Here is a 22,865-nt window from a genome sequence, read left to right as displayed (position 1 = left end):
TCTCTCTCTCCAATTTAAGAAGATATGTCAGTAGCTGGCTGATAATTTACTAACTAGTAATTAACACATTCAGAAGTAACCCCGAGGTGCTGATTTAGCAACAAACTTCAAGAAGGAAGCACAAATGAAATAAAGTAACCATTTTTTCGTTTGAAATAAATTCATCTTGGCAACTTACATTTTGAGCTGTTTCCCTGCTTCACTAAAGGCTCAGCAAAAGCAATACTGACACAAGATGTTACTTTCACTTATTCTATGATTCTACTGCTGGGCTTTAAGTGTGTACAGTTTCTCGTGATCAAATACAGTCTATTTTTTGTTTTTATCCATAGAGTGAAAAGCCTTGAACTCTGCCCTACAAAACTAGAGGGTGAATACAGCTGTACAGTATTACAGCAAATCTGGCTTCATCATGAGAATTCCTTTTGCCTTACATTGAGACTGTTTGTTTTTCACCATTTCAAAGATTTTAGAGGGCATGAAGGCAAGACCTAGCACTGCCTCCCAGAGCGCTAGATAAATGAAGCATGCCTTAAGAAAATATATTAGCACCATCTATTCGTGAGCACCACCTCACCTATAACATTTAAATTGTTCACAGCAGTGCTCTCATTTTCCAAATCTGGTGCCATAGTACCACCAGCCAAGATTTCAATGATAATCTAACACTGTGCAACTTTTATTTTTGCTATTTTATATTTTTATATTTGCTTTGGCTCCCAAACATGGAGAAAAATTTATTGTTTGGCCAAAAACCAAATATAGCTTTAAATGGCAAATATTTAAAAATAGTTCTGTTTCTATGCAGTAGAATAAACAAGACACACTTCTAAGACAGCCACAACCATAGAATCATGGAATAATTTAGGGTGGAAGGGACTTCTGTAAGTCATCTAATCCAACCCCCTGCTCAAAGCAGAACCTAATCAGATCAGGTTGCTCAGGGTCACATCCAGCTGAGTCTGAACACCTCTAAGGACACAGATTCCATAACGTCTCTGGGTAACCTGTTCCAGTATTTATCATTGTTGTTGTTTTTAAAAACAAAAAAAAAAAGTCCTAATATCTAACTCGAATTTCCCATGTTACAACTTGTGCCCAGTGCCTCCTGTCACATTGCCGTGCACTTCTGCAGAAAATCTGTCTTCTTTGTATCCTCCGGTCAGGTAGCTGTGGAAAATGTTAGATCATCTTTCTCATCACAGATTACATAAAACACCAACGCTCCTAGCTATAAAATCCACATTAATAAATACTCTAAATGATGAAAATAGGTGCCATAGACACCATACCCTTAAAGGGCAACAAAGAATACCTTATTGAAAGAGGGTAAGCTAAAAGCATTGCACATAATTTTGCCATTTGCAATGGAAGTTCCCCAATTAAATATTTTTTTCAAAATATTAGTATGCCCACACTCTGTACACAAGTCTAATGTGACTTCAGAAAAATAGGCTGTCAACATGCAGCAGTTAACTTTGCAAAACACATACATGCACGTCTATCTACAGAAGTAACCTAACTGATAAGCTTGCAACTTAGGCTCACAGGATCTCTTTGCTCAGGCAGCTTCCAAAAAAGATGAACAAAAGCCATGTTATTCTTACCTACAGACCAACATTTATTACACTGAGATCCACTGGCACATTTTTAGGGATGAGCAATCAGAAAAGTTTCAGCAGTACAATTCCTGTTCCAGTCCTAACACTCTCCTTAACCTGAGTTTCTCTGCCCCCAGGCTATCAATTCTGTTCATTTCAAAGCCATTCTCTTGGTTTGAGGAAGGAACTGAGGAGCAGAAGCAATCATTTCATTTTGAAATGCTACTTTTTTCGCTTACAATGACATTGTTTAATACAGAAACGGTAGATTTTTCTTATTTTGACTATGGTGCTTGATAGATAGGATGAATAAAGCTTGTTATTTTAAGCCTTATTGTTAAGGCTTACTACTTTATTGATAACCAGAAACTAGTAACTGATTCCACCTTATTAAGTTTTGAAATTAGCACCTCTTTTTGACTCCCATTGTAACTAAGAAAGTAGATGTGATAGTATGGTAAGCACAACCTGTCCAATGACTTGCAGTAATTTAAAAGGAAAGAAAAGACATCACCAAAGAAAGATCCAGACAACCTAAATTTCATCTAACTTCTGATGTCTAGTAAGAAAGCTGGATGCCTCTGAGGAGGATCTATGTGTTAAAGAGGAAGCCACTTTATGTCAGCCAATAGGAAATACAGAATTTCAATTAAGTCTCTCTGGGAAATAAACTAGAACAAGCTATAGCAAGCTAACTTCAAGGCCAAAAAAAAAAAAAAAAAAAAAAAATCTTATTTTCATGTAACTCTCTATACTGTATTTTCTAGCTTCTCTTGATGCTGAAAGAAATCTTTTCAGCCAGTACAATCACAACACAAACACTTGGTCCATTTACTTGTTTTCAGAAATTGCATTTAACGACCTGGAGTTGTCAGGTGGACATCCTGCCATCAGTTGTCTTGTGCTACAAGAATAATCTGTTGGAATTCCAAGCTCACTAGTTGCCCAACTCAGAATAAAGACGCTTTCAAGAGATTTTTAAATAAACTCCTCGTCTATGCCTTTAAAGCACTTTTATTTGAAAGATGACAACTTTTTTAGGCATATCAACATTCTTAACAGACTGCACACAGCCAATAAAATAGCATAAATTATAATTCCCCTTTGTACTTCTTTGATATCATGGGCAATTTTGGAAGTTTCATTTATAACAGAAATTCACTACAGAGGAGTATAAATATCTGAAATATCCAGTAGGAAACCCCGTCAATACTGGTGTTCATCTGAAGGCAGTAACTCACTAAGCCTCCATAGGAAGAGACATACTGTGAGGGCCCAGGCTCAGCCTCATCCCTTCCAGCGCCCTTTCTCACAGCAGTCTTTCAGCATTACTGAGAATTCTTCCTTCAGCTGGAATGTATATTTAGTTTTACTAATGCTAATCTGAAATACGCTCTCTGTTTTTAATGGATATAAACTAAATAGATACTTCTCAAAGAAACTTGTTAGAGCATTTATATTACAAAACTATATAGTTTCTAATACTGCCTTTGCCAATTCCTCTCTAGTGATCACTACAGTTCAGAACTGAGTTAATAAGCTGTAGCTCACTATTACTTTAGGACCAGTAAGGACAACGCAGAGGTAAAGATGTAGTTATTAGCAGTTCCGGCTCCTACGTATCTACATAAAGCAATGTACAAAAAGGAGTGTATTATTCCTATGCTGCCATCTCTCTCACCTGTTTTCAGGTCATTCAAGCACTTCTTCAAAGATCCACTTCCACCCTTTTCACTATCTCCCTCAGAAGGCTCCTTCCACATGTTGCTTTAAATTTTTTTTTTTTTTAATTGGACTAAATAACAGTAACTATCCTTATTTTCAGTAACAAAGCTGAAAAGAGCCTGGATTTAAACTGAAGATCCCACATCAGTGGTCCAACCCCCATTTCCAGCTTTCATTCTGCAGCTCATGTCCCCATTATTTGTTAAAATGGCAAGCAAAACTGAAAACAAGATAGAAAACTGTTGTTTGAGAATAACCAAGTCTGCAGCTCTGATGGACAAGAGAACAGGAGTTAAACTTCTGAAAACGTCTTTGGACAGAGTTTGAACAACCTGTCCCTGGCTCCTGTCATAAGATATCATTTAATTTTTCTTTTAAATCTTAGAAAATTCCACTCCTTTCTTTGACCAGTCAGTAAACCTAGTTGTGTTTAGAGCTCAAATACGTGTGCTAAAAATTTAATTTAAATAAAACTCAACACCAAATAAATCAACATTTTTGAAGGATAGAGACAGAACAAAGCCTATCCATTATTTTCAATGCTTAATGCCCCCTGAAAGTCCTTCAAGTTGAACCATTTTTGATAGATACTACTTTTCAAATCAACAGCACACAAACCACAAAACTTAAAAGGACATTATTTGTCCATGAAAAAACTCTCATTAATAAAAGAACCTCAAACCCTTATTTCAATTTAGATTATGGATCACTTATTTGCATTAGGATAAAGCTTGATTTGGATCTGACGTAACTGCGATCTCCAGGGCATTGTTCCCCTGGCTTTACTCTCAGAGCTAGTTGTTTGTCGTTGTTTTTTTTCCAGACTGGCCTGGCATGTCTTTTTCTGGGCTGATGCAACTCCACCTGGACAGAGCTGATGAGACAGTGACTGCATCTTGCCCAGAAGAGCTGGTCTTTCCAATCCTGGCTCCTTCTCCTGTCCAAGGAAACAGGTCCAAGGCAACTCCACCCAGGCTGGGCTATGCAGAAAACTGTACCTTGGTCTAAGAACCTGACAGTTTCTGCATAAAGATATTAAATAAAGGTGTGTAGAAGACTGTGGGGAGCAAAAGTCTCCCAAGTTTTCTAGGTCCAACTCCCCTTTATGCCTTCAAAGAGCACCAGCTAATGCAAACACCAAAAAAGAAATGTGGTTTTCGGACATGGCCATGTATAAGGTAGTTATACTTTAGAGCTGATCAGCTGAATAAAAACACGGACTTCAACAACAGCTCCCCAGTAGGGGAAGGTCAACAAGATACTAAGAACTTAAGCAGGTGAGGAATTCAGATGCTGTTGGTCTGGCTCTGCCCACAAATTATAAATAGGTTGAAGTGATCAGTATTAAAGACTGCAGACCTCAATGCAACAAGTTTCTTAAGAACATGTTCATTGGCAGGCAGTGCTTAGCATTACCACTGCCATTACCTATTCAGTGGCAGGCAGTGTTTAGCAGCAACCACTCCCTTAATCCACTTCTTGTCTACAAATATCAATGGATTGTTGAAGAATCAAAAAATCAAAGGCATAATGAAAAACAGCATCTAGAACTACAACCGCATTTGCTTCTTAGAGAAGAGTGAAGATACTATACTTTACAATCCACGATGTTATCATTCATTACCAAGTGCACAGATCATCTGCTACATGGATTGATGTGTACCCAGATTGCAGTAACAATCTCACATTGTAGCAGTCATTTTAAAAACTGTTTCTTAGCTGTGACCACTATGTATTACATCAGAATACATAATTTTGTTTTTTTCAGTGCATACCTTTTGGATTGATTTTCTGTGTGACTATCCATCTGGGGATGTTTTGAAATACTTTGGGAGAACAGGAGTCAGATTTAAAAGAAGAATATGAAATAACTGATGGTAAGAAAGTATAATTTCTATTGTATTAGAATAAGGCAGTTTTGAATTAATGTGAAAAAAAACAAAACCCAAGCAGTATTAAATTGGTATTTGCATGGGTTTTTTATATCTGTAGAATAAAATAGGTAGTCAGATACTAAAATCCTCCTCCTGTGCTAACTATTATCTTACTTGCCATAGTCCAAGCAGTTGAAAGAGCAAGTCTTTACCTCAGTATTCTCTAACATTGGCTTAGATGTTTTCATAGCTCATTTTGTCTTACCTCCTTCTCTGATTCAGCATATGGTTATTTTTTAAGGACAAAACTGCTTAAAGATAGTAGTATTTAGACAGCTAGCAAGGTCTGCAAATATACTAACAGAGTAAATTTGAAACCACCATGTACTTCCAACTCTTAAGTTGTAAACTAATCTATGAGTCTCAGAATCACCAACATATTTTAGGTACGTTTCAATATTGTTGCTTTCTCTACTGTAAGTCTGAAGAGTTGGCACCCAGTCCTTTTATGTACTAGTCCTCACTTCCACAAAGATCTCTTATCACTAATAAACCAGTGCATAGAGCACTATAAAGTAGACCAACTGGTAAAATCTAGGGAAAAAAGCAAAGTCAATGACTAGAGGTACAGAGTATGTTACCCAGGAAAAAAGCCTGATTAAATAGGAGTCATCCGGCTTAGAGAAAAAGTACATAGATATGAAGACAGTATCCAAATATATAAAACATATATGTAACTAAAAATGAGTATTTTTCAACTTGAAGGCTACCACTTTTTCTCCTGCACCTCTAAGTATGCACCATAAAGCCTCAAGAAGGGCTGCCCTCCTCAATGCTATGCTTCAATTGCAATATCCTACTTCCTACCTGTAACATGTAGATACTGAAAATCCAGTAAAGCACTATCTCTTCAGTATATAGATAAGCATAAGAGAACTGCCAGAGAGGCAAGATTAGTTTGTCATGTGAGAACAGCAAAATATCTCAGTAAAACTGCTTGAGTAAGGGCAAGAAAGAGCATCCAGGAAACTGCAAGCTGTTCAGCCTAACCTTGGTCACCAGGAACAGACGGTCACACATATGCACATGACAAATGTGATTTGCAACAGCCAGCACAAACTTACCAAGGCCAGACTGTGTCTGACCAACCCTGCTGCCTTCTGTAATTCACTGTATTACTGGCTTTGCATACAAGGGGAAGGTGGTGAATGTCATTTACTTCGACTTTGACACAATCTCCACAGGTATCCGGCCAGCCAAACTGGAGAAATGCAGACTGGATGGGAAGATTACAAGGCAGATGGAAAACTGGGCTCAAAGAATAGCAGTCAGTGGTTAAAAGTACAAAGTCCCCATTGATAGTCTTTCTGGCTCTCAAGCAATATCCACAGTAATTCCTAAACTCACTTCAGTGAGGGAGAATGTTTTGCAATTTGTGTACACTTGGGAAAGAGTTAGGCAAATAAAAGAGAAGTTGTATATAATGATCTGCTTTCAAACTGAAGGGAGACAAATTAGACTGAGACAACCATTCAGAAACAGGTACCATTAAGCTACCCTCCTAAATCATCTTTACAGAATGGCAGTGCAATTAGTGAGACAGACACTGCTGCACTCCTGGTGCATCGGTGAGTTTGAATGGTTTGTTCTTCTGTCAAGATTTAATATTAAAGTAAACACACCCATGCTCATCTCATGAGAACAGTCCAGTCCCTGCTTTAGTTCACAGATTCTCCAAAGATCAAATAAAAGGTATCTAAAATAAGATAACCTTAAACAGAAACAAGTATTTCATCAGAAGGTAATGTAATAATCTATTTCTACCAGAAACATCTCAAACCAGACAAGTACAATCTGTCCATCATGTTGAGATTGCATATGTAGGGACCATGCCCATGACAGCATAAGACATTTAACAATTCTTAAATGTACGCAAGCTTCTAAGAATGTACTTCATCCCTTACTACTGTCTAATGGGATTTAATTTCTATTTATAAATCCCCCATTATGCTGTGTAGAGTTGAAACAGGTCTTTTTAAAATAATATGCATCAAGAGATGAAAATTGAATGGGATCATCCCTTCTCTGAAGTTACGATGGCTTTCCACTTCCACCACTGCAACCATCGTATGATCACACAAAGTATCTGAGTTCTCTGCTCAAAATCTTCTAACATCCAAGACATACAGGACTTCAAATAGTGCAAGGATTAATAGCTTTGGATGTGCACTTGGCAATGGTGCTTGCAATATTCTGTGCTTTAACTTTGAAATGAGTTCCCCACTTTTCAGAGACAGACAGCTGATAAAGCAATTAAATATCTGAAGCATACATAAGAATTCTTAGGTGTTGCTGTATATCACATGCTAAACTCAGAAAGAATAAGCAAACTTTACCAGTTAACAAAACCAGTAATAAATATGAAATGTCGTTACGCTTTGAGAACTGCAATTTGGCCTTGTCAATGCATTCAAGTCTATCAGCAAAGCTCTTAACTGGTCACTCCCTTTCAGTTTAGAAAGCTATAAACACCAAAAAAAAAAAAAAAAAAAAAAAAATCTCAGCGTTTCCAACAGAGCAGTCAAAATAAAGTGGTTTCACTTATGTTCTTGGTCTCCAAATTGAACATTCTCACACATGTCTATGACACTAGCTGGATACAGCCGAGTCCTGCAAGGGCTGATTCCAACTGCATATGGCTTTTTCAGCTGGAAAATGTATCTCATCTTGCACCATTAGATGAGATGGATCTCAAGACTGATGACCTGGCTTCTTATTAAAAAAAAAGTAACAGATTAAGAAAAATCACAGGTGACCCTTTTTATCTTCTTCTATATTGTTCCACATTCTGAGTTTCTAGAGATCAAAGGAAAGCTGCTACAGTTCAAGCAAATGTCTGAAGAAAGAAGCAACAGACTTCCAGTAAGTCTTTAATTAAACAGTGTGAAAATAGAAGCCACTAATAAGATAAATACTTGATGATTTTAGGAAGTAATATTGAATTCCAAAATTTGGCAGGAATTCTTTTTTTCAGCATTATGAATACCTTGTGAAGCAGAGGCATTGTTAAGAAAACTGAAATATGAAGTAAACTGTTCTAAATCAATGGATTAGAGGAAAAAAATGGAAAAGAAATTAATTTATAGTAAGTATACAACATGTAAAAAAAAAAAAAAAGCTATGTGTATGATCAAGGGAGTACTAAGGTAAGTCACAAGTACTTGTTTTTGCTACTAACAGTGCGTTTCATCTGTTCTCCCATCTATTTCCCTTCCTACCCAGGATATGACAGACAATATAGAGTTTACGTTCTCTGACTGTATTTCCAAATTCTATATCCATTACATCACCTCCTCCATTTTCACCATATTGCCTTTTATCTACAGAGATGAAAGCAAGCAGCGGGGAATAATCTCTATTTCTAACTCATCTTTCTATGTCCATATTTACTTTTTTTTTTTTAATGCTCCATCCAGTGTTTTATTGAAAGAAAAAGAAAAATGCCAAGAAAACACTATCAGCTACACAAAAGGAAGGCTTATGCTAATTTTGGGGCAGGATAGGGGCCTGTACACCTATGCACAGACCCATCAGCCTGGCAGTCTGTGTATGACTGACTTTGCATTTTCACTTGTACTTCACTCAGGCATGTGTCCAATTGTTCGTGGAGAATTTATGGTATGTAGAAAGTTATGTCTCTCTCATCACTGATCTTGTAACTCAGTGTGCAGTAGATTACATTAATTCCTAAGGAATGTTCTCTGACTTAAGAGTATATTAAGCACATAAACATTGCTTCATGACTTCACTGAGTTTTAAAATGAGATGGTCTTTCCTGTACCAGTTTTGTTTGACAACTGACAAATGTTTTAACACTACAAAAGCAAATTAATAGAAAAAAAAATAATCTGGAAAAGCCAGGTCACGGAAAAAAATATTCACAACGCCTGAGATTTCTACACTGAAATAGGGCATAAACAAGAGTATCTATTTCCTTTGGGTGGTGGAGCATCTGTAATTTTTCTTCAGCCTTAATACTATGAACAACCTTACATTCCCTCCAAATAAATATACTAATAGCATATGATGTCCATTGGTAATTTCTGTAAGTATTTCCAAGTATAAAGGGAACACAATAAACATCTGTTACATTACTGAGAAACTTTACTTTCTAGAATTCATTACTGCATGTTAACAACATATTAATGCTTCTATCAACTGCTATTTGATCATGTTACTAAAACTGGGAGAATACGGGGGGATTGATAAAAGCCTGCAAGTTTAAAACATGGAAGACAAAATCATTTTTGATGCAAAGCATTTACCAAAAATTAACTAGATCCCACAACGATTTTCTTTGTGTGTGCCTCTGCATGCTAGAGTCTGTGTGAAATCACCCTAATGAATTTACTTGCATGCAAGTTTAGTCTAAGTATAAATCTTCCACTGGAGCAAAAAATCATAAAATCTGTCCAAAATTCAAAACATGTTCTTTAGCTCAAAAAGTTTGCACAATTAGTGTTTCAATCCTTTAAAAATCTTATTTATGAAGTTTATACAAAGACTTGATGAATCAACCACTACACCACCACCGAGTCACAGAAGAATTATCATCTACTAAAGAGCACTGAATAATTGACATGAGCAGGGAGACATTTTTATTATAATTGCCAGATTTTGCCTTCCTCAATTAAAAAAAAAAAAAAATAGGGGGCAGGAAGAAATGCTGAAGAGATGCAGTATTTATGCTTGTGATTTTGTCATAGCGTAGCTAAAAGCTGGTTCTCATCAGTAAGGGAGCAAATAATGGATTACCAATGCAGAGCAATTTCACAGTTGTGTTCACAACCATAAATAGCTGTTAATGAGCTTTATGACGAAGGAGACCTACTGATTCCAGCTGAACGTGCAGCCCTCTCACTTTTACCTGAGACAGCTCTTCATCAAACTAAGAGAATTCATGGTTCTCAAACCTGACCACAGCCATTTCCCCAAGTGTGTAACAAGCTATGCTTCAGCGTACACTGTGCTATAAATAAAAACTGTGCCCTGCCATTTAATCCAACTTTAGTGTTTGCGTGAGCCACAGATAACGGGACTCTGCCAAAATTCCCAGGTCAGAAAATACAGTTTTCTTCTTATTGTTTGTATCCCAAAGCTCAATTTCTTATTGTCGTGGTTTAACCCCAGCCAGCAACTAAGCACCATGCAGCCGCTCACTCACTCCCCCCCATCCAGTGGGATGGGGGAGAAAAATCAGGAAAAGAAGTAAAACTCCTGGGTTGAGATAAGAACGGTTTAATAGAACAGAAAAGAAGAAACTAATAATGATAATGATAACACTAATAAAATGACAACAGTAGTAATAAAAGGATTGAAATGTACAAATGATGCGCAGGGAAATTGCTCACCACCCGCCAACTGACACCCAGCCAGTCCCCGAGCGGCGATTCCCTGCCCCCACTTCCCAGTTCCTAACGTCACATGGTATGGAATACACCGTTGGCCAGTTTGGGTCAGGTGCCCTGGTTGGGCATGAGAAGCTGAAAAATCCTTGACTATAGCCTAAACACTACTGAGCAACAACTGAAAACATCAGTGTTATCGACATTCTTCACATACTGAACTCAAAACACAGCACTGTACCAGCTACTAGGAAGACAGTTAACTCTATCCCAGCTGAAACCAGGACACTTATCAACTTGCATACTGTTGCGCCCATTCCTTTATTTTAAGCATATGCTTCTGTATGTTGTACAGACACACTGAGATTTAAAAAGAAAAGTGATAAGGTCTGAAGTCTTGCATTTTTCTCACTGTATATTTTTCTTGTTCATGTATGGGCTTGAACTGTGATAATGAGGGAATCAAAACTGCCAGAAAAAGTTTTCACTTCGAAGTCAGAAAACAATCTTCTGAGACATTTCAGGTTTACATATTTGTATTTTTGAACCAATCACCATTTTATTTGTTTTAAAATGATTCCAGACTTTTACATCATAGAAAGAAAAATTAAAGTAATATAAAGCAGAGGCAAGCAGCTGACAAAAGGAGAAAACATTTTTCCCTGCACAAGTTCAAAAATAATGTTATCCCACATATACTGCCAGTCCTCTCAAATTGGCCAGGTTCCCAAAGTATTAATTATGTAAACTCATACCAAGCAGTCTGTGGCCATTTATAGATTCATCAACTAATGCCATGACTGCTGGTGATAGAAAAGAATATTACAATCGCTTACTGCTTTACTGAACCATGCTTTTCCTGAGCAGATTTCAAGAATAATGCAGAAAACTTAGAACTATACAAAAATGCAGAAATAACCCTACAGAGGAAATTCCATCACACTTTGAGAACCCATTTTGCCACTGACTCTCCAGCTTGAATGATAGCACTGAATTACAATCCCTTATGAAGTACGGACAGTAACACTCTACTGTTAGCACACCACACACACACACACACATAAAATAAATAAAAATCAAATCACACACAGAGGTTTAGTTACTTCATTATGTTGGGTTTTACTAAGTGGATTTATTCACATGGAGCCCTGCTACCTTGACACATTTGTTCAAGGTAAACAGGATTTGCGTAAAAACCATGGCTACAATTAGCCTAAGAAAAAATTGTGGATTCACTTGCCTCACTTACTTTTCTTCCAGGAAACACTCTAAATAATATTAAATCATGGATTTAATGAGTGATGGATCTCAGCAACAACTCTAAAGTATTTTACAAAACAGAGGTTAGTTTTTTTCCACCTACCTCTGAACAAGTGCAGCAAATGCTCCCCTCCAGACTGGGAGAAGACTAGCTCTCTTGTAATAAAAAAGCATTCCCTACCACCTGCCTTTAGATCTAGTATCTCCAGTAGCTAGTGCCTCAACTCTTTACCAGCATTTTATTCAGCAGCTCTGAAGTGGTGAAAACTCTGGGCTGATATTCTCAATGTGAACATCCCTACGTAACCTCGCCTGGGTATCTGCACATTCTGATCTCATCACTTTGGTTAAGCAATGAGTGCAAAAACATTAAACTCTGGTGACCATAATTACAATCACAACTTCATCAACAGTAGACGTTCACTTGGTGGTTCAACACTTGACCTGTTTTTTCTTCACCTTGATATGATGCACACTGGTTTGCTCAAGTGGGGAGGCTTAGGGTTGATTTAGCCAGAGTATAATGGCATATGATTGGTATGTTTTGAGGGACAGCTGTGCTGGGAAACTTGGCCCAGGCCTTGCCCACACAAAGGTTTGATTCATGATGCTGCCAGTAGTCATTTTCACAACACTATCCTCATAGCAAAATAAGACAAATTTGTATTTCATAAAGCAAACTTGTATTAGATACATGTTGGCCTTTACTGTAGAAAACCCAATTTCTAACTAAGGGCATTTGAATTAAGGCCTGTCAGGCAAGCTTGGGTGGCATCTGGCCTGCTTCCAGCTGCCCTCTTCCACTTGGAAGCAAACTACAGACTGGGCTGTTTTGCTAATGGCACCTATTTCAGGCCACTGCCTTTCCAGAACACTAATACCTGCCTCTTCACACCAAGATTTAATGTGACATTTTTGCACAATCCATGCCAGTGAGTAAGTCTGCAACCATATCCTGCAAAAGGCAGTAGTCAAGAACACTCCACAGCAACAAATTTATTCTGCTTACCAACAATTTCAAGTCTGCACTTGAATTTCCCCAAGGAAAAGAAATCCACTGGGAGCTGTATGAACAGTTCTGACTATGGCAGGTCACTGCTAGCCATTTTTCCCCCCTGGAGCAGAGTGAGCTTTCTGTTTGTACATGCAATGTGTAGTACACACCTGGTAAGTCCAAACACTCCAAAGAAGCCTCAGACCCATTGACCATTCACAGTACCGCCAGTCAATAGATATACAGACTATACTATCCATATACAGAAGGTCTGGGCAAAAAGCAGGAGTAGGATTTAGCCTATAGCTCTCCCCTCAAGTGAGTTATGTAGCTTGTCCTGCTGGCATGGCTAGATACAAAAGATGATATGGAACAGGACTGAAAATAATATTCAGAAAGAGATACTTGGGAACATTAAAATTAAAATGAAGAGGTGGAAGGTTATACAGATTACCCAGCAGTGAGATCATTTTAGAGGCGTTCACATGCTATGGAATTTAATCCTGGCAGAATCCACCCATATGTATCATCACACTGTCACACCACTGCCCATGCCAGTATAAAAATGGAATTCTGGTATTACAGATTATCTTTGAACTTGGAAGCCTGACACTCAATACTGGGTTTTGATATGTTTTTGTGCAATCCTAGGACACAACTGTCTGCATGATGAGATAATTTTGATTAAATGAGCTGCTATAATGGCAGCATTCTTACGGGTTGGTTTCATTTTCAGCAAAGAAGGAGCCAAATTTGCCATGACATATCTGACTGAAAACCCTAGCCACTCAATTATACCAGAAAAAGGATCCCTTTGGCATTTCTCATAGGACTTTCTTGTAATGTATGTGCCACTAAACGTCAGAGAAGTATTTCACACAAATCAAATTAATTTTGCACTTCTCTTTCCAGACACTATAAAAAAAAAAATTGAAGTTCAATAGTTTAGTCCAAACTGGCCCTCCTTCATTAGAATATGGTTTTTAAAGGTTAATGAGTTGTGTATTTTGAAAAATATTTCCCAGAAAGATGTTCTGTAAACCATGGAGAAAGTAACATATAAACCACATGTCATTTCACTCCTTTTGTGATATTTTGATATGCCAGCTTCATTATATGTTCAAAAAACCCAACTCGCAGGAGACTTCTTCCTGTCTTACAATTTCTGCCCTGATATCCTACAGCTACCAAAGGGGTGCTACGGGGGGAGGGGGGGGGGCAGGTAGGGGCGGGCACAAAAGCTTAAAGATTAAGGTTTGGCTGTTGCAATATAGTGACTGTGATACATTGAAATAACTCAACATTGTTTTAACTGCTTGACACCAGTAAGTGAAAACACATGCCGAGTTTAACCTCTGGTTAGTAAGAAGTATTACATAACATAGCACAGCCAGCAAATTTAGCTAAGAATAAAATTAGCCCATTCCTTTCACAAATGTCAATGGTAAGTTTGGAATTATACTGTAAATACAGTGCTCACTCTCAAAGGGATGTCAGTTATAATTACCATAAGTACAAATCTTAGCTAGTGGTTATCTACAATATTTTCTAACATTTCTGTATACTTACCAAACAAAAAAAACCCTTGAAGTAGAACTATTATTTTTCCCACTTATCCCCACAGTTGACAACTGTAGAAACAAGAAAGTTTTGGATCTGGTTTTCCCTACATAAGTCTGTAAATCAGGCTCTTTCACATGATCCCATAAGGAATGTCAAGTCTGTACTCTCTTTCCCTAAGAAGGCAGCAACCACAAAGAAGGTGAATTAAGGTTTCCTGAGCCCTTTCTGGAAAGCAGAACAGGACAGGCCCAAATCCTGGAAAGTAGAACAACAATGGGCCTGAATTCCAATCTACCTGATGACTAACTCAAATAGTAGGAAAACCACAGAGGTCAGAAACATGGGAAAAAAACCCCAAACAAAAACAAAACAGAAAAAAAATCAGACTCTTCTTTTTAAAAACTTCATAAAAGTCTAAGTATACAAGAAGGGATCAACCGCAAATTCTTTTCAGCTCTAACAAAGAAAAACAGAACATGAAGATACACAAAAGCCATCAGAAGCAGGGATTATAGTGAAAAAGTCAATTTCTATGCACATCTATGTTGTAACTGGAAAGTCAACTGGCAAAATGAAAACATGAAACACTGTTTTACCGAACACTAAGAACTTGTTCCACAACTGTTGCCTTCAACAACATTTGTATCAGGTCCAGCTGGAAAGATGCCAGCGAAACACAGTCTGCAGGGCAGTACAATCTTGTGGATTATGTCCTGTAACTTGTTTATTCTTGATTCTGTGGCTTTGCTTTTCCATCTCCCTCTCAGATTCAGGATGCTCTTCTTACCAACTCCTACTCTAAAGACATGACTTTTTTTGTCTGTACTCAACTCCTGTCCAGAGAGACAACGCTGCATTCTTCAAGGATGGAATGTTTCTGTTACACAGAACCATAAAAATTAGAGAAAGTATGACAAGTTATAACTCTGACACCTATGCAGTGCAACTGTTTCCTCCCATCATTAAAATATTTCAAGTACAACAGTGTTGAGCTGAATCATTTTGTGTTGGATGGCACTGGCATAGTGGCATAAGGGAAGAGACAAAAGGATGTGGAAAATGTCCGAGTCTCTCTTCTTTCTGATGAAAAAGCAAGCTTTAGAAGCTGGACATAGTTGAAGGGACAGTGGCTCAAATACTTGATAAAAGACCACCCCTAATCATACCGTTATCTCCTGCCCTGCTGTTCTGTGACGCCTCACATAGTCTCCATAGGCACTGACTACAGAATTTTCTTAGCAGCTGATCCCTGAAACAGAAACTCATGAAACACAAACTTAATTGTAAAAAAGGCATTGCCTCCACAGTAAAACACAATACCCACCAACCTTCCCTTTCCAATTACACTGCCTTTATTTATGTCTGTAAAATCTTTATGTGGAAAGAGTCTCAATTATGACACAGCTTATAACTGCCTCATCACTTCTCCTTCGCTACAGTAAATGTGACAAAAAACTGCAAAAGAAAGGGTGTTCACCTGTGCTTAGGACACTACACTAGGACCAGTTATAAGTAGAGGCCTATTTTCTATACAGGCAAAACTATTATAATGCAGGATACATAGAAGTAGCATGAAGTTTCCACTGGAAATTTTAACTGATATTTCCCTGATTTTGAATACTTGAGTCACATTGGTAGCATTTCCATATTATTCTTCCAACAGTGTCTTAATTTTTCAAGTAAAAATAATTAAAGAATCTGTAAGAGAACACTCTTTTGAGAACAGCAATAATATTTTCTTTGTCATTCTAGTCAAACACACACTTGTGGAGGTGAAAGTATGAAAATATATGTGAAAAGGGAATCATGTGTGTTCCGGCCTCCTGAACAGCATATTTGCACACAATCTCTCAAACAGCTCTGGAAGTCACTGACGTCCAAAGGGTGTACACTGGCACCGTTCCTTTGCAGCTGCAGGAGGCAAGATGTTCTTTCCACCTTGTATCACTGAAAGGAAATCCCAGCCCACGAGACCAGGGATCAGTGTGTTTCACCTCCTAGAGAGAAGACTTGAGCACTAGAATTCCAAAGCAGTAGTAAGAATGGCAAGATTTACACTGAGAACCTGTTCACTGAAGTGTCTGCATCACTAACCAAGTGAGTTTGGCTAGATTGTTCTCCCTCAAGTTATGAAATTGATTCCACTATTCCCCATAGAGCAGGAGTGACTCTGGAGCCCCAGTTACATAGTTTGTGACTTGAAGAGCGCAGGAAGTCACAGGAATTTAAGCTTGCTTAGCAGGGCAGAGTAGCCCTCTTAACAGAATACTACCACCACATATCCTCATTTTAAAAATACTTTAAGATCAAAATATATCCTTTGCTTATGAAAAAATTCTGTACTCCCTGTCAAACAACAGTGTTGTAGAAAAAGACAATCCTTTGAACATTTCCAAATAACAGATAGGTACTAATACACTTGTTTTTTAAATGCAGTCCAATGTAAATAATAACCTGAGAGGCAGCTGCAAACAAAAGAATTAGACTCATGTTTCAACACTGCAATGTGAGAATCTTTAAAGAGCTATTTCATTGAAAAGAAATGAAGTCTCCACCTGCAGCTTTAGGCATTTGGCAAACAGAACTTCACTTCTGCAATGCTATTTTAGGACAGAGAAAAATGCACCCCCAAGTTAATCTCCCACTGACTGCAGTGGATCAGTAGCTTTGTCTGAATTTCACAGTCAACATAAATTTACAGCCACTATTCTATTGTAATGAGCAGAAAGTCCAGTGAAACCATTTAAAAAGACAAGCACTAGAAAAGTTCCTTCCCTCAAAGTAGGCAATACATACAAGGTTCCTCTCTGTTCAACATAATCCTCCCCTATGAAAACTGCTACAATAGTTTACTTATAGATTGCTTTTTTGATAAATCTAAGGTATTACAGTCTGCTTGACCTGAACAACTGCATATCTATCTGTTACTCAGAGACTACACATTGCCCCCTATTAGCAGTATGCAGAAAACTCCACATTGGCTCCAGAAGATGAACTTAAAAGAAAGCCACTTCCAAAAGAACATCACCGGCGGAAGAGTGAGGGTGAGAAACCTTTAAAAAAAGTCTCTTGGGGAGGGGTGGGGGGTGAAAAATCACCTCTTCTCCCCAAAATAATTTTAGGTTTCCCATCTATGAAACAAAATTCCTAGGAAGTCCTCAAACTGCTGATTCCTTAATAAACATTCTCATAAGGAACTAAATCACAGCCTCCTTTCTAAATGTTACTCATTGCAAGAGACTGTAGATGTAAAAAGCATTACAAAGCACAGTGGACTCAGGCAAGCACTTCTACAAAGTGAGAGCAATACGTGCAGTACAGAAACAGTTGTGAAAGTGCTGTTTTAATGCCAAGGTACTACAAAGCAGATTACAATCTAGATATAGAAATATTCTTTTCATTTTACGCTATGACTGTTCTTCCTGCAGTAATAAAATACTAATAAAATGCCAATGTTACATGGGTCACATTAGCAAGGAAAAGAAGAGATCCCTGCCAGCTTTGCAAATCTACTGTATTTCCAGACTCCAGGAGAAAGGAATAGTTAAACAAATATTCACACTGGTTTGGAGGGGTTTTTTTCTTCTTGTGGAAATTTTAATAAATCATATTTCTCTCCCTCAAAGTGCATACAACCTGACCTACAAAAGTAAATTCTTATTGATTTGCTACGGATGGATATAAAGGGAAAGCATAAAAGTTCTTTCCAGACAGAACTGAAATCTTCCACCAACAACACAGGGTGCTTCTAAGTCACATTTTCTTTAAGATCTTAAAGAACAAACTTGCATAATGCTCTCTAAATCATTATAAAATCATTAAATACAGTTACTTGGTTTCATGGTACTTCTCACTAGAGTCACACGACACCATGAAAACATTTGAGCTTGTTTTATTCAAGAGCTTTAAAGTTACTCTCTTGTACCTGGACCTTGCCCTGTTGACTGATCTTCTTTCATCTTTTCCATTATCTTTAATCATTCCTAACATGTCGAAAGCGAATTTCCATGGCAAAACGCAAGCATTAAAAAACAAAAAGCCCCACAACAGAAAAACAAACAAAAAACCCAGAAAGTTGTCATAGCTACTTGCCTCTTGGCAATTTCTGAGCATTTCCCAGGTTTAGTGCAATATATCCACAGAAAAGGAGAAAGACCAATCTTGACATCATGGTCACAAACCCGACCTTGCACTGGGAATGATTCTGACAGGTATCACACAAAAGTACTGCAGCTGCATTTAAGTGAACTGTTCTCTCTGTGACAAGAGGCAGCAACACTTTGACACAAGCTTAGTTTACACAGTGGGAGGAGACAGGATGACATCATTCACTCCCACTGGAAAAGGAGAATTAGCATTAAAAAAAAAATAAAAAGATTATCAGGCTCCCCCTACAATAATCTTCTGGGGTTTGTAACAAGGTCTTTCCACCACTCAGGATAATAGATTACCATTTGATCACTTAAATTTCATGCAAATAAAACCAGGAGTATCAAAACTTCTATTATCTGAAAACTCATCTGAGAGACATTTTCACTGTTTTATCCAAGAAAGCTGGATTTAAAATGCAAAAATAACACTAGCAGTACTCGGAAAACTGCTTGCTATATTGAACTCAGTATTTTTGCAATCTCAAGATTTTGCTTAAGATTAATTTGGGCTAGGTGTGGCTTTCATCCAGGCAAATAAATACTAGTTCCATTTGACATGACATTATAAACAGGTATGATAAATATTTATTCAGCAAAAGATCTGTGTTTGAAAAAAATAAATGTCTTTTTTCACTTGTATCTGATTTTGTCAATTTAAAAATATTTTCCGTTTTCCCCTTTCATATATGTCCGGTGAGTCAATGGGCACAATGCACACTGAAAGCTCTTCAGTATGCTCAGTCTGTTCCTACTCCCCACTGGCCTGGACCTGACATGGTCCTACTTTCATAGAGTGTTCTATAAGCAGAGAAAAATCACAGCATTACTGCCTGGGCTGGATAGAAACAAAGTAGTTTAAAATAAAAGGGCAATATATTAAAGCATACAAGAACATTTCTTAAGAAACAGATTAGTACTGTATTTAAAAGACCCCATGTACTCCGTACTTCAGGAAGAACTTCAAAAGAGAAGCTAACAGTAATGGTCCGAAAGACAAAACTAAGGAATTTCAAGCTCTTCTAATCAGTATGGACAGCACACAGCTGTAACAAAAACAGTTTGACAATAGAAATGTTTGCCAGCCTGATCACACCCTCTTAATTCTGACATAAGAAAACCTTTTTCTGATTCACAAACTCAAATCTGGGAATAGCAAGTTGGAAGTCAGTATTATAGCCAGACCCCCAAAAATCCCCGAACACTATTATCAAGGATCTTTGGGAGGATTCAGATCCTGAATATGAACACTATGAACAGATAAAGGCAACAGGTACAATTTGGATGATATGGAAAGATGTTTAAAAGGGCAAACAGCTGGACAGGAGTCTCCCAAAACACCGACCACTGACCTGATGGCAAGAGACTTTCAAACAACAGAAAGCCAGATACACAGAGCAAATGTGCCATTCTCCTTTTTTTGGTTGAAATACTATTTTCAACAATGCCCCAGAAAGCACATTCTATTTTTTCCTCTTCAAAACTAAAAATAAGAAATTGATCTTTTGATGGAGTAGTCTCTCAGAAGAAGTAATAGGAAAAATTACTTCTTGGTCACACACAGCTGTCTTTGTATTACTGTGAAGTGGACTCTACTAGTTTGACTTATGGCAAATTCACTCTCCTTTTAAAGATCACACAACACCTTTCAACAAAATATACTAAAAACAACTTATATTCAGAAAATCTCAGTGAAACATATTAGTTATTTGGCTACCTAACAAAATGGGTTTTATCCCCTCTCTTAGAGATAAACATACTCCCATTCCTGCTTTCACAACCACTTGCTTCTCTGCTGCCAGTGCATTATCCAAACACTTCTTCACAGTTTGGTATGCCATAGAGACATTTAACGTGTCCCTTGAAACCCCAGCAGACATCTAGGTCCCCTTCCCTCTGATCATTCCTGTAGAAAACAGCTCTGCTCAGCCCAGACTTCAAAAACCCACAGCATGATGCATTTCCTTCCGTCTTAACAAGCATATGCTTCATCAGGGGCAGTTTTGGTTCAATAAACAGACGTAAGTGTACATTTCTGTCAAATATATGCCAGGAGTCCAAAAATCAGTAATACAATATTCTCTTACACTTTACAAATATGCTTCCCCCATCTGCATCATCTACATGATCAGTGATTTTGCCCACTTATTTTCTTACAGGACTGACCTTTCCTAGGAAACCTCTGTTACATGAAAACTGAAAAAACACGCCAGCTTCTGCTTTCCTTTTTCCTAAATCCTTCTGCTATTCACTGGATGCTGACAACTGCACTGAAAAACCAAACAAGGGAACAGAAGGGAGTTCCTGGGACTTCAAGCACTATCTTGCACTGCTGGATACTTCCGTAATTCTGTTCAGGTATCAGATTTCTCCTCTTGTCGGAGGGCTGCTCCACAATCTCCATTTAAACAGAGACAGCATCTGGTTTCAGTTCACAGAAATAAAAACTGTATGCCACACTTCACAGCAGAAATTATCTAACCCAGAAGTTCCTCAGGTTTCTCTCATCCACACAAACCTGGAATTATATTACCCATCCTCTGATCCCACAGAAAGAAAAGATTAAACAAAGAAGGTTGTTTTGTGTTATTATACCTTTAGCATAAAAGGCAAGAAAAATGAGGTAAGTGCAGTTACAAAAAGTCTCAAACAGATCAAATTTGTTCAGGAAAAGTCAAAACCTCTGATCCCCTAATGACTCCTCCTCTTCAGCACCAAATTAATGCTTAAGTAACAAAGTCAAGTACTCAAAAGTTTGCTTGCTTACCTCAACTTCAACTGAGTCTCTCTGGGGTAGATCTCAAAAACAGAGATTCCAACGAGATGCTATCACAACTAGTCTGGGAGTGTAACAGAGCTTTTCTAGTTCTATTTTAATAGTTCCCAGACCAGCAAGTAGAGTGAAAACAAGAGTATGGGAAGGAAAAGAAAAAGGTGGGTGGAAGGAGGGGGGGAGAGCAGGAGACGGGATTTTACACTTTGTTTCCAAATATAAATATGCTTTTGTTGAGACTTGGGCTCAGTTCCAATTCACCTATCGTTCCTGATTATTTTGACAAGCAAAAGCCAAGGTGACTCAACTCCTTACTGTTCTAATTTAAAGCAGGAAGAGTGTGTAAAGCACAACCTTAAAAAACAAAATCCTATCTTCACTCTGAAAAGCACACTAATGCCATACTGAGCTCTCTAAGAGTAAGGACTTGCTTGCAGTACACACTTGGTCTGTCTTTTTTCACAGCACTGCTGGTTGGTACTGCACATTTCACTAGTGCTGTCAATTATTTGAGAAGTGCCTTTATCATAAAATGTGCTATATAAACAATTATAATTATCATTCTCTTGTGACTCAATTACTGGACTCTTTTTCTTGTAAATGTCACGGGATCTCCTGTAAAGGCCTTGAGGAAAAGAGAGATGCCAAAGAACATTCTTTCAGATGTGTTGCTTAAAAAAGAAAAAGAAAAAGAAGAAAAAAGAAAATCTTAACTCTACTTTCTGAGAGTCTACAATTACTTTTTCTTTCCCACTCCCCCACTCTGATGAGCAAACATTTCAACTCTCATGCTATCAAAAATACAAGGTTGCATGCTAATCTATTAGTCAAAAGGTAAGACGTAACTCATTTGATAGCATAAAAATGACAGACACAATCAGTGCATTCTAGTATCCTGATCCCAAACTGAGTTCCAGATCTCCAAATGAATGGGATCAGAGACAAAGTGAAATGAGGAAAATCAGTCAAAAGGGATGGACAGAACAGGTGGTTCTTGTCACATTTTGTTACATAGTTCATCAAACTGTTCTAGCACTCACTCATTTGACACTTGTAATTTCAGACAGCAACTCATCTTTACTAACAGGCTGTGCATTTCACCAAAGTTCTGCATGACATGGAGTGAGGTAACAAAAGCATTTATTTATCTTCTCTATGAATTTATTAGCTTGTCTGATTGATCCCTTTGTAACTCAAAGAACATAGTACACTCATTTATGCAGTTTCAACAACATTATCATGACCTACCACATGGAGAACCAGTGTGATTCTAGGTTTTCAACTCTGCCACTCCTCCTCCCTGATCTCAGTATTTATTATTATTTTTTTGGGGATTATTTTGCCTTTTTAAATTACTACTTAACAGTCAGGTCTTGAAAGACTCCAAGGAAGGAGCCTGCACAGTCTCACTAGGTTCCTGTTCCACTGCCTGTCCATCCTCATGGGGAAGACATTTTTCCCTTATAATCAGTCTAAACCTCGCTTGTTTCAGTTTGTGCTTGTTTTCTCTCATGCTCCCACT

At 37.8% G+C, this 22,865-nt stretch overlaps 1 protein-coding gene across 37 annotated transcripts in view; it reads right to left on the bottom strand.

Annotated features, from left to right (window-relative positions):
* The window catches only part of ABI3BP (ABI family member 3 binding protein), a 168,334-nt gene extending 149,638 nt beyond the window's left edge, over positions 1-18,696 (bottom strand). For 32 of the 37 annotated variants that reach the window (XM_069785638.1, XM_069785647.1, XM_069785651.1 and 29 more), the window contains exon 1: positions 18,515-18,696. In XM_069785638.1, coding sequence (XP_069641739.1) covers positions 18,515-18,593 — 79 coding nt within the window. In that variant the 5' untranslated portion in view covers positions 18,594-18,696. The remainder of the gene's footprint in view (positions 1-18,514) is intronic. The other 5 variants (XM_069785672.1, XM_069785671.1, XM_069785673.1 and 2 more) reach the window with 1 other exon arrangement.
* Between the last annotated feature and the right edge of the window lie 4,169 nt (positions 18,697-22,865).

Source organism: Haliaeetus albicilla, chromosome 6, assembly GCF_947461875.1.
Source record: "Haliaeetus albicilla chromosome 6, bHalAlb1.1, whole genome shotgun sequence".
In the NCBI taxonomy this organism is placed as follows: Eukaryota; Metazoa; Chordata; class Aves; order Accipitriformes; family Accipitridae; genus Haliaeetus; species Haliaeetus albicilla.
This window is presented reverse-complemented; position numbering and strand designations above follow the sequence as displayed.